Raw genomic sequence first — 16,264 nt, forward strand, 5'->3', positions numbered from 1 at the left:
TTCTTTTCAGCAGCTAATAACGGCTTATTATTACAATTATTATCATTAGCATTGTAGCAAATAAAATAGATAGCGTTCCTGGCAAATCCAGGTCTTAAGGCTAATATGTGCACTCTGTTTTGACACATAAATGTGGCATCTTGAAACGGTTTAAAGGCATTTCAGTGACCTTTCAAGAGACTTATTTTAAGGACACTTAAAGTGAAAGCACCAAGTGTCTGTCTATCTCATGCACAATTGACCAGATTGAGCACACCAAGCAAAGGTCATTTACTTCAGAGAGAATCTTCTAAATCAATTATTTTATTTCCCTTTTTTATTCTTTCAGTTCAGTGTTTTAAGTAAGAAAGAAAGATATAAACACTTAATAAGAGAAAGACAGAGAAACTGATTTTTGAGAACCTCAAAGGATGAACAGACACAATCAAACACAGACTGCATACATTTCTGATTCTTTATTTAAGTTACTTTATAAATAAAGGGAGGGTTAAAGATATTACATCAGAACACCTCGCCACTTGTAGCACCATTTTGGAGAAAAATCCAGCGCTGACAGGGAGAATATTTGACCTAATGTTTATTCAGCAGTATTTCAGAAACAGCACATACAGGAAGAGTCTATGAGACATGCAACAATGAACATTATTAAGACATGTGAGAAACATCACAGAAATAAAAATCAGCTGAATAAACTCCACCACACTCTTTCTTAATTCCTTCTCATTTCTCACATTATCCCTCATACACTTTCAGGTTTCCTTCCACCGGTTTCATACCCTTTATGCTCCCAGTGACTGTCCTAGATTTCTGCATGTCTGTTATTTAAATATTAATCCTACCCCTGGTGATTACATGAGACCTTTCTAAAATAACATCAAAATTGCAGACGTAATGACGCAGACAACATTTACAGGCTGTTTTAACACACATACTGCAGTGCAACATCTGAGGGCATACAATCCAAGCATCAGATATGCTTAGAATCTATACCCTATTCCACAAAATCATGTTTTTAGTCTTTGATTAATAATTTTAAGGCATGTTTCTAATAAAAGAGCTAAATAATTACTGAAATAAATCAAATTTAATATTAGGTCATTTTTTATGTTGCTCAAAACACAATAAAGAATCCTATATACATAGTTCTTGGTACAAAGGAAATAACCAATATATAACACAACACAAGGACCACAATTAACATAAATATACACTACACATCACTGAGGCTGAACACTGATCTCAACCATGGAGAGGCTTCTTCACTGTAGAACAAGGACTAATGTCACACATCAAATGCTGGATAGCACACAAGCAACCCACTGTGTAAGATACATCTGAGGTGAATTCCGAATTATACAATAATGGGGTCTTGATGGTCATTATATCCTAATTTTATGTTTAATGGTACAAACAGAGAAACAATCTGTCTAGTTCGGTCAATTAAGACTAATAATCAAACCTCTTAGTTAATCTGCATTTTTGAGGGATGATGATCTTCTTGGACATTTTCTAACTAAATTTTGGAGGGAGACTTCCAATATAGCAACTAGACATCCAACTATCGCATCTCCTGACCCTTGACAATTACTGCAGCAGTTTTGCACACATACAGTCCACACATGCTTATAAAACCCTGCAGGCATGTAACAACAAATACTTGGATTGCATCTCTATCTAGGAAGCGAAGATGGCTAATGTTAGTCTGTTAAACTTGCTGCGACTTGTGAGTGTAAAGGGCAGAGATCCTCCCTCTCAAGATTTTGCTTTGCGTCCGTTTCACTCTCTTCCATCTTGGTGTTTTTCTGGTCGGGGAAGGGCTCAGAAGATGGTGCTCCAGCGTTTGGGTGGAGAGCGAGATCGGCTTTCTCCCTGAGATCGGAGAGAAAATCGTCATTGTATGGTCATTGTCATGTCAATTGCGTAACACGAAACCTTCTCAACATTGATGTGTTGGATTATGCAAGGTCAAAATCAATGTTAGTTCTGAAACATATTATTACAAAAGAATAAATGCTGAAGCTTGCACAGAAATAGCACAGAGCATCAGCAGAATGGGTGAAGGACCATATGTTCAATGTCAAAACTAGTGAATTTAATAACAAAAAATGACCATGTTGAGTAATCCATATTGTAGAAGTATTTCTAAAAGAGTGATCTGAGCACTCAGCGTTTTAGTTCGACAGCACAATGGATGTGGAAAGCCAGTCTGATTTGATTGTGTCCTCTGTTCAGAAGAGATTGTCATGTGGAAAATGCAAAAGGGAGAAAAGGGAATTAGGAAAAGAGCTGATGAGGTAGATAATTGGAGCTAAACGAGAACACTTAAAACGTTAAAAACAGTACTTGTTTAAAAATTATATGGACCAGATACTTGCAAATATATACATTTATAAATATACTACCATTCAAATGCTTGGGGTCAGTAAGCTTGTTTGTTTGTTTATTTTATTTGCATTTAGCAAGGATGCCTTAAATTAATCAAAAGTGACATTTATAATGCTACAAAAGATTACTATTGTAAATAAATGCTGTTCTTTTGACTTATATTCATCATGATTTCAACATTAGAAAACAAAGTTTCTTGAGCACCAATACAGCATATTAAAATGATTTCTGAGGGATCATGTGACACTGAAGACTGGAGTAATGTTTAAAATGTAATCAAAAACATTCACCTTCTGAATGGTAGTTTATGTACAGTATACACATATAATACATACATATGCATATATACGAATAGTGAACTATGTTTTATCAGTGACCTATTTTCCTATTTTCATTGATTCCATATAATGGTGACCATGGCTGTCAAGCAAATAATAATAATTATTATAATATTATTATTATTTTGGTCCTTATATATTTTTTTGTCTTGGTCCCCCATCTGCTTTCTTTGCATGGAAAAAGCACCTCAGATGTGATGATTAACATCTTTACTTTCCATGGTGAAAGAAAGTCATACAGGTTTGGAAAGACATAAGGATGTGTGATTGATTGCAGAATTTTCACTTCAGTGTGAACGATTCTTTTTAGGAGCAGGTGATATTCCTTAATCCACTGAAAATCAAATGTTACTTGCAGTCAATGAGAATAAGCATGAAGAGATGTGAATACTTGCCCCGCATTGGGCAAAAGTTCAAAATGCTTATGACTGCTCAGTGAACATAAGCAAGGTTGAGGCACACAGAAAGACTTAACTTTGACTGTAAAATTAAAATAGATGAGACAGGCTTTCTTTATAACCTAAATATTGAATTTGAAAAGCTTAAGTGAATAAAAGACCTTCAGTGACTGCTGAAAGACTGCACAGCCCTCACTGACAGGATAGGTGTCATTACTTTAGTGAGAGATGGATATTATTGGACTTGCATACTGAAGGTGACTCTGGGTCAGAAACAGAAGCAGTCGATAGTCTTATCAAGGACATTCTCATTCACTTTTTCACATGCCTCTTCAAGCACAGAAAGAGAGTTCTAGATGGTTTCAAAGCTACAATCTATGCAACAACTCGTTATCGAACGTTTTTAATAGACTTAATTACATCTCGATGTTGAAATTGCTTTCCTTGTAGGCATTTGCATAAAGAAGCATCAATCAACTGTAATTGCGCTTAAATGAGAATAACCTTTTTTTTTAAACAGCTAAAAAAAAGATCTTAAATATGTATGATAGTCTTCTCAGAGAGTTGTTTTCTGCTGTTTTAGGCTCACCAGGTTGAAGATTCTGGAGAGTGTGTTCTGTTCCCTTCTGCGTCTGTGAGGCGATCTAATGCTCTCCGAGCCATGCGTTGATGGGGAAGCCTAAAATACAGTTTATGAAGAAAAGAAGATACCAGCCCACTGCTGTTTACTGATATACTATGAATATGTTTTTCTATGTGATGTTATTTCAAACTGTGAATAATAAAAAAAAAATGTTCTAGTGTTTCTAGTTCCAGTATACATTCTGTGCTATGTTTTGATTAGTGATGCATCAATGCATTTCTGCACCAATGTCTACAAATGAAGAGTGCAATAGGAGGTTGAAGCATAGAGAATGTTACATGTTTGCTACACATCAAGTATTATAGGAGGGGGTGATTTAGAGATGGCAAGAGTGCAGCATAGGAGGATAATCATAACACAGGTTATTTACATATTTTGATCTACAATAGGAAATGTTCTGAATAAAAGAGTTTTGCAGGCCAAAGAAAAACGCTTTTTGTGTCAGTTATTGCTGTCCAAATACATTCAATGCTGCATGCCTTTATGTATTTGAGCCTGTGGAGTTAAACATCACATGAAAAATACCCACAGGAAGCACTGGTAAGTCAGTGAATCAAGACCTGGTAAAGGAGTAGATGGGTTGGAGTATGAGTTTGCTGGAGGAATGAAGAGTTTGAAGACCCCTAGAGAGAAAGCTGCTTTACCGGCTGAGACTCAGAAAAAACCTTGCTGTTTCAAAGTCATCAAGAAGCAGAGAGTCGCTCTGGTTCAGGAGAAATCCCATCAGAAAAAAAGAGCACAACAATCAAGGCAAAAAAAAAAAGAAGAGAAAATTATAATAATTACAGAAAGAAAGAAAGAAACTGAAAAACGAGCAAAAACATGAAAACGCTAATAATGTTCTAATTATTTCAGTGCCTGAGATCACTCTTTTCTGTACTATAGCTCAGCTAAAAGCTGTGGAAATTCAGAATCACATGAAAGATTCAGTTAAAATTACAACTGATTTCTTAAGTAATCCCTATTTCATGCATTTTAACATTACAGTGCTCTGCATTGAAATTATGCATACATAATCTTATGAGAGTGTGCCTTAATAAGCACAATAATTGTATTGAAAGCATTGAATGTGGCTAAACTGAAAGCACAATTCAATAATGCTTAATAAACTCCACTAAAAAAAAAAATGGCATGGGCCTAAACGTCTTGGCCATCCACAAAGCTAAAAATTTGATAAATCTGTAGATTTGTGGAAAATGAACCCATTCAACCTATAAATCATCCAATCCCATAGGTTAACGAGAAGATCGCATGAAGCCCAGTAAAAAGTTCAGCAGCTGTAATTAGAGCGATGCATTGGTTAATTCACAAAGAAGAGAACAAATGATTAAGTAATGCGACAGATCTATTAGAAATGAGACAGGACAAGAAGACTTCCTGTAATCAACCAATCAGATCTGTTCATGAGGGTGTCTGTGAATGCAATTGTGAATCACGTCAAGGATGAGTAACATACCAGACCCAGCAGTTCTCTCCACTGCACATGAAAAAGAAAAAAGAAAAGAAAAGAAATAAAAAAAAAGTAGACTCATTAATTTTCTTCTTAGATGAATTTCTAATTTCATTGCTGGATATGAGAGGGCATAGAAAATGATTATGGGTCAAATCTATTCTGTCTGCTAGGAACCAGCTATATTATTAATTTAAGAGGGTGGTGGTAACCTCATGGTTAGAGGTAATTGTTGACTAATAAAGCATTACGGATATCACATTCTTTCTCTGTCACCATTTATACCCAAGGCAAAGCACTTTTTACTGAAGATTTTCACTGCAAATTTTCTTGTTTAAATTGTTATACTAAGCAAATAACAACTGTGAAAAACAAAGTTTATAACTAAAAATGCATATACCAACCCATTTTAAACAGTGGGATTAGATACATGCCAGTAGAAAAATGGGATGTAAGACTTACCCTCGACTTGGGACGAGGAGAGGACACCCAAGGAAACAAATTGAAACTTTTAGTCAAGGAACATTTTAAGCATTCAAAAGGCACAGGCACAGCTTTTAATTTAGAGGCCTGACTATTATAAAGAGACGTTGTGTTATCCAGTGTAATGCACACAAGATAAGCAATCCTTGAACAACCTTTACACAACTAATCCTTGAAAACTTTTCACTTTAAAGATGGGGGTCGATCATTAGGCTTCCTTGCAGTTCAGATGATTAATGACAGCAGAGACTGTATCTTTTTAATGAACAAGCCCACAGACCTAAGGAACAACTGTGCAATTAGTGCTTGCCAGAATACCATTTTTAATTTACGACTAGAAACGTTAACAGTCGTATCTACTTTCTATAGAATTGATTTTGTGTTTTCAAGAAAATGAGTAATGAGGTTAAATCTGCATGCTGGTTTGAAGTCAAATCATGTCATCTGAAAGTGGAATTTAATATTTACATATCACATCTTACATCACGAAAAAAAAAAGGTAATGTTAAAGCAGAATGATCATTTCAAATAAAATGCTAAACATGCTCTGTCAGGTAAGTTTCCACGAACACAAGAGTATATTCTCATCTTTTCATCTGAAACAGTGACTTTCAAAGAGTGACTCATTCTTTACTACAAACAAGAGAAACTAACACTAGTGATGTAAGTGAGTGTAATGTTTTCTGTCTCACACAAAAACAAGTCTGGATATTGTAGCAAAGAAAACACGGGCTGCATGTTCAACATGACGACAAACTTGGCATGCAAACTTAAGATAGCAAATGGCCAGACACAATGTGGCATGTCTAAGACCAAAGCATGTCTTTGGCATATGGAATTTTGATTAAAAAAGCACGCTTTTCAATAGTCTTCATCAAATATATATGCTCTTCTAATATATTTGAGCCAGCTGAGGTATTGTTTTCCTGCTGCTCAGTGCTTTGAGAGTGGTAACAAACTCTTAGGATCAGTGGGAGCTAAAGATGAGAGCAAGGGAGGTGTGAAAATGTCATTCTCATGTCTTGTGAGGAATTGATTTATTTTCTAGGGTTGCAATTGTTGGTTTCACGTCACTGTTTGAAGTTTGGCACTTAAAAATCCATGTCAGCACATGTGGATACTTACAAGGCTCCTGAAGAAATGCACCACAGGGTTAACATCTCCATGACGACGGGTGGAAGAGTGCTGGGGTCTCTGTGGAGAGGAGGATAGATGACCACGAAATGAGCCTTCATATAAATGAAAGAGAAATGTCTAAAGTCAAGTTGTAACATATATTAAAACAACTTCCGGGGCTGGAAAGTCTATTATTAAAGATTCAATAGATTTTACTACATTACCAATCTTTTTTATTTCTGTGGCAAAAGTCAGCCACAAATACACAGAAGAGGTAAAGATGGAAAAAAAAATATCATGCTAATCTAAATTTACATTTGCATTCAAATTGACATGCTCTAAACATTAAAATGAGAATGCAACAAGGAGGTATGAGTGTCAACAGTATAAAGCTCTATGTAGAGGCAGTAATTGAATCGCACTTTACCAGCAGAACAGCAAACCACTATAATGATATCACTTGCACTGCAAACAGCTGTGCCCAAAGCTTCTTAATGCTGTGAGAATTCAGTGGTTTTTACATTTGAGCCATTTTGCCTTCACTGATTGCTGCTGAAGCCAAATAAATAAATAAATAAACGCCCATAAATGTAATCAGTTGCTAAAGCAGACTTAACAGTGTTTGAACATTCATCTTGGAAGAAACATTATTCTGAACCATATTCAGCTATTTGTTCAACATCAGCAGGATTTAAGACCTAGTTCTTCAGTTGCTTCATGAAATTAAACTTGGGGAATCATCCTCTTATCTGGTAACATGACTGGAAAGGTTGTAAAAAAAAAATCATAATATAATAATAATACTCAATATATTTCACAGTATTTCACTGATATGCACGTTAACTTTTAAATTTAGCTTAAAAATTGTACATTATTCATAGATATAGACTGTATTTTGTGTAAATAAACAGAAACTCAAATACTAGAACTAAAATCATTAGCGATACACGCGTACAATACTATGGAAAACTGCATTCACATAGCAGAATACCATCATGCATGTCAGCCAATATGCAAAACAGAGAATAACGTACATTTTTGCAGATGTAAACTGAGACTCTATAATCAGAATAGTCAATCTATTTGCAGTGGAGAGTAATTTGAATTTGAGTTAAGTATTTCTGTTTATCTGTAGACCACATCCAATCCAATGCGACACAAATGCAATCATCTAATCTATATTCAAATTCAGCTTCTCAATCTGGAACCAATATATCCCCAAGAAATTTTGAGAAGTTGTTATTGACCATGACAATTTTTTGGAAAACAAGTAAAAAAAAAAAAAAACTGACTCACCTTTCCCTTTCTTTTTTTGTCTCCTCCAAAGAACCTGCCAATCTGATCCCGGAGACCAGGTGCCCTCTTCTTCCTGCCCAGCCCAAAGGTACTTTGTCCAGAGGTGCTTGAAGTGGCCATTCTAGGTGTTGATCTGTTTGGTGGTCTACAGTCTGGACAGCCCACGAATGTCCTTTTCCACTCAATCCAAAGTCCGCTCTGGGGACACTCTGCAAACTTTCTCGATAGTCTTCGGCGCTTCTAAGGAAGAAGGGCTGGCCTTTGAAGGTGTCGTCCCCTCTGTTGCACAGCATCACGGGAGATGAGGTGGGTCTCTAATAGCGTCAGTGATTCTGGGCCGGTGCCAGGCATTCTTTCGAGCCCTTGTGTGCCTGCGGAGGGTGTCACTACCCTGCTCTCTGATAAAAGGAGCTGCTATTGTTCTAGTCCACATCTGCCTCAACTTGGGCCGAGCACAACAAGGCCTGTCTATCAGAAAGAACTAGAGCACTGTGCTGAAGCTGTTCTTCACTATCAAACCATTGTTGTGGTGACTCATGTTCATTATATAAATAGTTTACATTGAGAAATTACATATGGTATATTGCAACGTATAGGATTTGGAATTGTTAGCTTCAGACAAATGTTGCCATGTGGTTTATCATACTGTATCAATGAAACGTCTCCAGAAGTTTAAACAACACAGACACACCCTGATGATGTCATGCTACGGTTGAAACACGCCTTCTAGTATTTCATTGATAAATTTTATTTTAAAATGCTGTGAACTAGTTCTTGGACTGATTTCTTAAAGTAAGTGTTGCAGTTTGTATCTTGGATAAATGGTGTAATCTGCACTTGCCTGCTCGCTCTGTTCCCTTCCCATCTTGAAATATCCACAAATGAATTCATTTTCAATGACTTTGCAATTCATTAACCAACCACTGTGTGTGATACTCAGCACGGTGCCCACCATGCTTTTCAGAGAAACATTATGAACACACGGACAAATCTATCTCTGTTGAGGGTAAAGTGCTGTTAAAAATGCTGTTGGCTTCAGCATGCTGTTTTTTCAGCTTTTTTTAAACAATTGACAGTTGTTTGTGTGGTGAGTTTGGCCAAAGAACAAAGGCTACAGTGTTTTGTAATAAAATATGTTGCTTGAATTTTTAAAAATGTATTCTCTTTTTGTTTTTGTTGTACTATCTGTTCCCAAAAACATCTAAATTTCAGATCATATAAATGAAGGCTTTTCCTTCACTATGATCACCCAGATGTGAGGCTGCAATTTCCTTTTCCACAAGGTCATTAGTAGAGGAAATTCATTCCTGTACTAGAAATACAGCAATACTACTGTGCAAATAGGCATAATCTAAAATGTTAAGGCAAATAACAAATCGCTGAGGAGGAAAAAAAAAAACGGCGCAGCAGATATGAGTTGGTAAACACATCCAGTCAATTTCATATACAATCAAATCTAGGCCTGCAATAATTTGAAAAATGTTATACGATTCCAAATTGAAATCTGAAACTAGATCAAGCTAAAGATTCTGTATGAATCCCATGTATTTGAAAGAAAATGTTAAAACACTTTTACTCTTTATGACTTTTATTTCTATAATGCAATTTAAAGATGGTTTAATTGCTCATCTCTTCTTCAATGCTAAAACATATTTTAAATCTAGGACATAGATAATGAATGATTCCCCAAATATTTCCCTATTATATTACTTGTATATTTTGAGTAATAATTAATCTATATAAATGCACTACCAGTGACCAGTAAACTAGCTTTAATGCACATCTTCCATATTGCAGAGCATTACAACAACACACGTTCCTCACAAGTGTTTATCTATGCACATATTCAACTAAGTTATCCTGGCCTCTCAGTCCCAATTTATAGCAAATCCTGAATCTCTATAAATGGAACTAGTAGCTTGTGTTTCTTCACTCTGACCAGTTCACAGAAGCTCATCTGTTGGCTGAAAGGCTGGCTATCTACTAACCTCCCACTGCTCTTTAAGAGATCAGTGCAGGAATGCAGGGAGTGGGCAGGTTGCACTGCAAGTACCCTTGTGTTGAAGACAAGAGGCCTTTTTGCCCTGAAAGGGGTGAAAGACATATAGGGTCAAACTATACAATTCTTGATGTGTTCTTGTGGGACACAAACATGGGAGAGAGCCCAAAACAACGAGAAGTATGCGGATCATGACCAAGACGCCTACAGAGCAGCTATGGCCCGACCACCACTTCCATTTGCTATGGAGAAATCACAGTGAACATGTCTGTAAAATAACTCTGTGTGCAGCTTAAATAGCTATTTTCCTCTGAAGACGTCATTAAATTATCTGCAATTGGAAATACAAGAAGACAAGGTTGATCATCACAGATGGTAACCAATGTCACAAATCCATGAGATCTAAATGCCAAACAAGAGAACTCCGGATGACAGAGCAGGACATATCGGCTGCCTGGACAGCATGTTTAGTACATGTCTAAACAATTTTAAGTTATACAAATTTAAAAATTTTATTATACACTTGCATTATGTGTATCTAACATAATAAAATTAAATATAGAAATACCACCCCCCCCCCCCACACACACACACACATATTTACAGTATAACAATTTAAACAGCTTGTGCTTCCGTGGAAGACCTTTTGTACAAAGAGGCTCACGTGGTCTGATGAATGTCACTAATGAATATTTAAACAAAATAAATAATAAATTATTCATTTTATGTTGCAATATTTAAATCCCATGAGGAGCCCATACCTCACTGGAAAATGTGCATTAACATCCTATTAACCACAAACATAGTTCATGAAGAAAAATGGGACTCCATTAAATTTTAAACCTCTCTGTACTCTTTGTTGTAAAGTGAACATTTCTGTGAGCTTCTGCCCTTGCATGAAAGTGCCAAGTTTGAGGGTATGATATTGTTGTGACATAAAACAAATGGCAGCATTATGCTTATGTCCAGGATTGAGAGAGGATGCCAAGAGTTGATGGAATCATTGGCGGCCTATCACTGAGGCATTAGCATCGCCTTGTTTACCCACCAGAAGGAACAATTAGGACAGCCCTCCGGAACACTGAGATCAGATATACCAAGGACAAAGTGCATAGAACAGTGCTTAATGCATCTTATCAAATCTTATCAAAAAAATGTTTATTGAACTTTGCACATTAGCACACAACACCACCAAAAAAAAAAAAAAAAATAAGAAAAATGTTTGTTTAATTAAAAATGAATGTTTTAAGGGAACTTGTTTGAGTAATTAATCAAATATATTTCCAAGAAAACCCTGCAGTCTCTCATTAAAGCCAGTAAGCAATCACAATAGCTATTCTTCACGGTTCCAATGACCCGAGCACAGAGATGCAGGAGGGAGGCAGCTGCGGTTACCAGCGGACATGTGACATCAACACCTTCTGGTGGCCACATTGATGAAGGATCATGGATCCCTTGGTAGAAATCAAGGACACATGACTTGCAGGCAGGGAGACATATGGCACAACATAAGTGTTTGTCTATAGGATGTGTACAGAACATAGAGGGTTGTGTTACAGAATCACAGCTTTACTGGTGGAGCGCTGTTCCTGAGTTCTGCCAAAGACCGAACGCACAATGGAGTCTTTGTAGCGTAATTCAAGCTGATTTGTTTTTCACAGTTGTTATTCTTTGGCTCAGAAACCCTTGATTTTTATTTCATCTTTATGCACAGCACTCCTTATTGTCCCTTAAACTGTTTTTGGTCAGACATGGCAGAAGATACAGTACTGTGAAATGTCACAGTTTTGCATTGTGCTTTGAAAACGTTAGCGGGTAGCCTAGATTTACATTTACATTTAGTAATTTAGCTAAAGATCATGAAGATTTATGCTTTCAGTTTGAATAGTGATCTTATACAGTACAGTCTGTCGATGGTAATTGTGCATTAACAGCTGTCAACCATGTCGGTACGCAAACACGCGCTCTGATCTAATTTACACAGCGCATTTCTTATTTTGGTCCTGCATGTGGGCCTGCGGACCACTTATGTGCACCCCTGACTATATTTACTCCCATTGGTAGATGCTGCCTCACATGGTGCGAATTATTTGCGTACACTGAACTCAACTGCTCAGAATCGCACCACAAAGGGAAAATCGCCAATTTGTGTTGAAAATTAATGGCTTTTGACAACCCCTTAACTCACAAGGAACTCTAACATTTGATTCTTTCATGCATTAATGGTTATTATTCAATCTCAGCCTTACAGAAAAACCATGAACTTCACATGTGCAATCACATGTGAAATATGTGAAACACATGTGAAAACTTTTGTGAAACACATATGAAACACACATGAAATGTGGCTTTGGAACATTTTCATGGTAAATACGTGAAACATCTGTGATCATGTTTCCATGTTGTCACATATTGTCAGAGTCCACATTTGTTCACATGTGGTCACATGTGATCACATTTGTTTCACACCATGAAAATGATCCAAAACCACATGTTTCATGTTTGTTTCATATGTGTTTTCACATATTTCACGTGATTGCACATATGAAGTGCATGTGGTTTTTCTCTAAGGGCAAAACTTTAGATTGTATACATTCCCTTTAAAGCTTTTAATGTGGATTGGTAAATGTTTTAAAATGTGTTGGTCCTTCATAATTTGTAAACTTAGTAGTAGTAAAACAACATTTGATGCTTGCTCCGTTTCAAAAACTAGGAGCTCTTTATCACAGCCTTGAAGGATTTAAAACTCAATGAGGAATGTGTGTAGAGTCATCTATTACAGTTGTATTATTATTATTTTCTGGATGTTTTATCCAAGTGCATTCAAGTATACTTTCATCCATATTCCCTGGCAATGCAACCCATATGTTGGTGACATGCAACAGTTGAGCTATAAAGAGTCATTTATCAGTAGACTAACTATGCTGCACGAAGTGAAAGTTATGTCTCATTAAATACAAAGGGATACACTAAGTGCTAAGAGTTCTGAAAATCTAAGTTGCATTAACATGGAATTCATCAAATTCTTCAAAGAACATATGGATAGAGGGGAAAAAAATAAAAAATTATCCAGCTTATGGGCCCATCAACTTCATTAGTGTTATTTTTGACCATGAACTATGCAAGCCTACATCAATGTCCTACATCTGTATTGAAGCTCATTAATTCCATTAGAATCCATTAGAGTAATAGAATAGTCTTTTATATTTGAAGCATGTTGCACTAAGTAAAATGTAAGTCTTAGAAGACCCTTACAGTACAAACTTAACTTGGAAATTTTCTGGTTGAATAAGATTCAAAATAAGACAAAAAAAAAAAGCTTCCACCTGTGCCTATGTGAATTATCCCAGAAGAATATTGTTGCATGTTTTTTAGGACTCTTGTGTTCTATTGTGTTTTTGTTCCTATTGTTTCCCTGTTCACTTCCTTTGTTCATTTGATTAACTGACCACACCCATTTCCCTGTTAGTTCCTATGACAGCTCATTGAACCCCATGTGTTAACCTGTGTATTTAAACTCCTATGTTTGCCCTGGTCTTTTTTCTAGTCTTGTTAATTTCTGACAGTTATGTGTTTGGTTTGCTCCTGTTTATGGTGTCTGTCGTCCTGGTTCCTGTTAGTTCCTTCAGTAAACTCATCTGCATTTGAATCCTCTCGCCTTCGTCCTTGAATCACCAAGTGTAACACACACACACACACACACTCACATATGTGTGTAGATATGTGTGCGTGTTTTTGTGACATATCAGGACACAACTTTGTATAATTACATGGGTATGACACAGGTATTACAAGGAGAGGGTGACCCATGTCCCCATTTTTCAAAATGCTTATAAACCATACAGAATGAGTTTTTTTTTTTTTGAGAAAGTAAAAATGCACAAAGTTTCCTGTAAGGGGTAGGGTTAGGTGTAGGGTTGGTGTAGGGCAGGGATAGGCAACTCTGGTCCTGGAGGTCCACTATCCTGCAGAGTTTAGCTTCAGCCCTCATAAAAACTCACCTGCCTGTGTCTATCTAGTAATCCCGAAAACACTGATTGCCTTGTTCAGGTGTGTTTAATTCCTGTCCTACTGCATTTCTGATTTTAGGTGGTGACTTTAACATGAATAACATGCTCCCTGGTGTAGGGCAATAGCACATACAGTTCGTAAAGTATAAAAACCATTATGCCTATGTAATGTCCACACAATTGACAAAAACAAACATGTGTGTATATATATATATATATATATATATATATATATATATATATATATATATATATATATATATATATATATATATATATATATATATATATATATATATATATATATATATATATATATATATATATATCCACATATATATACACATACATGTAAACAGAAGAAAGAAAGTCATTCAGGTTTGGAATGAGTGCGTAAGTGATGACAGACTTTTTATTTTCGTGTAAACTGTCCCTTTAAATAAAACATATTTGATTTTGATGAATGAGATTTAAAAATCAAAGTCATTATATTTAACTTATCTCTAATTACTAACAAAACAGTACGCACAACACAGCTGTTCAAAGAGAGCATATTTTAAGTATAATCGGGTGCATAACAATCACCATTTTCATTTAGATTTTGAATAATTGCATGAATGCAAACAATGTGATTCAGTTTTAAAATATCACATATTTAAAATCAATTTTTATACTTTATGTAAGTCAGGCAGTATATATTTCAGTATAAACTAATCACAAAGGCCATTCTAACATATTTTAGAAATTTTGCACGATTAAGATAGATGTTCCATTGATACAGAAAGTGAGCAATTGATTGATTGAAATTCATCCGCTGTAGTGAGCCAGCCAGAGCTGTGTGCACACAAAGCGTTTGTTTTCCACGTGAACAGTTACTATTTTTAGGGTGCAAAGGTCCCTTCAGGCTCACACAATAATACATGTGGACTGAGTCATCCATAGAATCCATGCTTTTCACTGAGACCTAACCAAACGAGCCAACTCTGAATTAATTAACTGTAGAATTTAACCAATTATGAAATGTGCAAGCACTCATTATCTCTGAAGTGTTAAGTGCTTGAGTATAAATATTAATTAAATTTCTGAAAAGATTTGACAGAATCACAAAAGATGTCTTTTTCTATAGTTTCTGCTCATTTCTCTCTCCCTCTTTGGTTAGGTGTTGTCCAGAACAAGAGCTTCTAGTCTTGAGGGAGTCTCTAGACTAGAGAGTATATTCTCTTACCCCCTCCACAGTTCAAATGAAGCACGACAATCACTCATCCCTCCGTTTCCTGATCTAATGTCTGTCTGCTTCTGTGTAAAACCTCCAACAGGTCATATAGCACTTGTCACAAAAGAGGCTATGCCAGAGTACTTACCTCAGAGGACACATGAGAGGAGAATGACATTGGGCAAGTCTTTTGAGGAAATATTGAGATCTATTCACAATTTCATTTCTGACTGAGCAATATTGCTTTGGGTAAGAGGAAGCAAATGAATAGTGGTGAATCAACAGCATCATTCAGGGCAGCAAAATAGGAGATGTTGCTTTTCATTTTGTGGGGCAGCAACTTTACAGAAAAGATTACATTATATCACTTTAAAGCAATCTGATGAATGTTTAAATTGATGTGGGAGAATTTCTGACAAAAACAGTTCCATATAATGAAAGGTATAGCATATTAAACAGATGTAAATATCATTTTACTGTTCAGTATTTTCAACAAAATATTCAGGGTTTTTAATGAGTTTCATTAGTAATTATATGCAGCAGACTCATGTTTGTACATTCTCTAACAAGGATGATGCAAGTCATTATTTTAATCAGGTGTTTTGAATGAGTGTCCATCAAAATTATGCATTTTATTGACCCATCTATTACAGTAATCAAGAAGATATTTGGCTATTACAGAAATGAAGGAGAGAGACTAATGATTAACTTTATGCATCAGGGCACATTGCGTCAGACTTGTCAAAAATGTGACTACAGCAGACAAAGCACTGAATTACTGTTTTATTTATTGTCATTTATTTTTGTCTCTTTTAAAATTAAAAGAAGCCATCAGAAGTATCTTCAGTGAAAATGGATGTTTTGGTTGAAGAGCTTAGCGCTTGTTGCCTCTGTCCATGGTGCTGAAACAAGCATTATACGGATATGCTGACC

General features: G+C 36.0%; 1 protein-coding gene across 4 annotated transcripts; it reads right to left on the reverse strand.

Annotated features, from left to right (window-relative positions):
* Window positions 1-440: 440 nt before the first annotated feature.
* On the reverse strand, window positions 441-8,401 carry LOC109048080 (myelin basic protein-like). Of its 4 annotated transcripts, none has more exons than XM_019065770.2 (6): window positions 8,110-8,401; window positions 6,823-6,891; window positions 5,677-5,703; window positions 5,221-5,241; window positions 3,711-3,800; window positions 441-1,869 (listed from the first exon to the last, which is right to left on the reverse strand). In XM_019065770.2, exons 1-6 carry the CDS (start codon window positions 8,227-8,229, stop codon window positions 1,819-1,821), a joined length of 378 nt encoding a protein of 125 aa, XP_018921315.2. In that variant the 5' UTR covers window positions 8,230-8,401; the 3' UTR covers window positions 441-1,818. The 4 variants fall into 4 exon arrangements, with proteins under 4 accessions (XP_018921315.2, XP_042632575.1, XP_042632577.1 ...); XM_042776641.1 differs by having other exon boundaries at window positions 6,823-6,927; window positions 8,110-8,399; XM_042776643.1 differs by lacking the exon at window positions 3,711-3,800 and having other exon boundaries at window positions 6,823-6,927; window positions 8,110-8,392.
* Window positions 8,402-16,264: the final 7,863 nt, after the last annotated feature.

This window comes from Cyprinus carpio, chromosome A19 (assembly GCF_018340385.1).
Source record: "Cyprinus carpio isolate SPL01 chromosome A19, ASM1834038v1, whole genome shotgun sequence".
NCBI classification, from domain to species: Eukaryota; Metazoa; Chordata; class Actinopteri; order Cypriniformes; family Cyprinidae; genus Cyprinus; species Cyprinus carpio.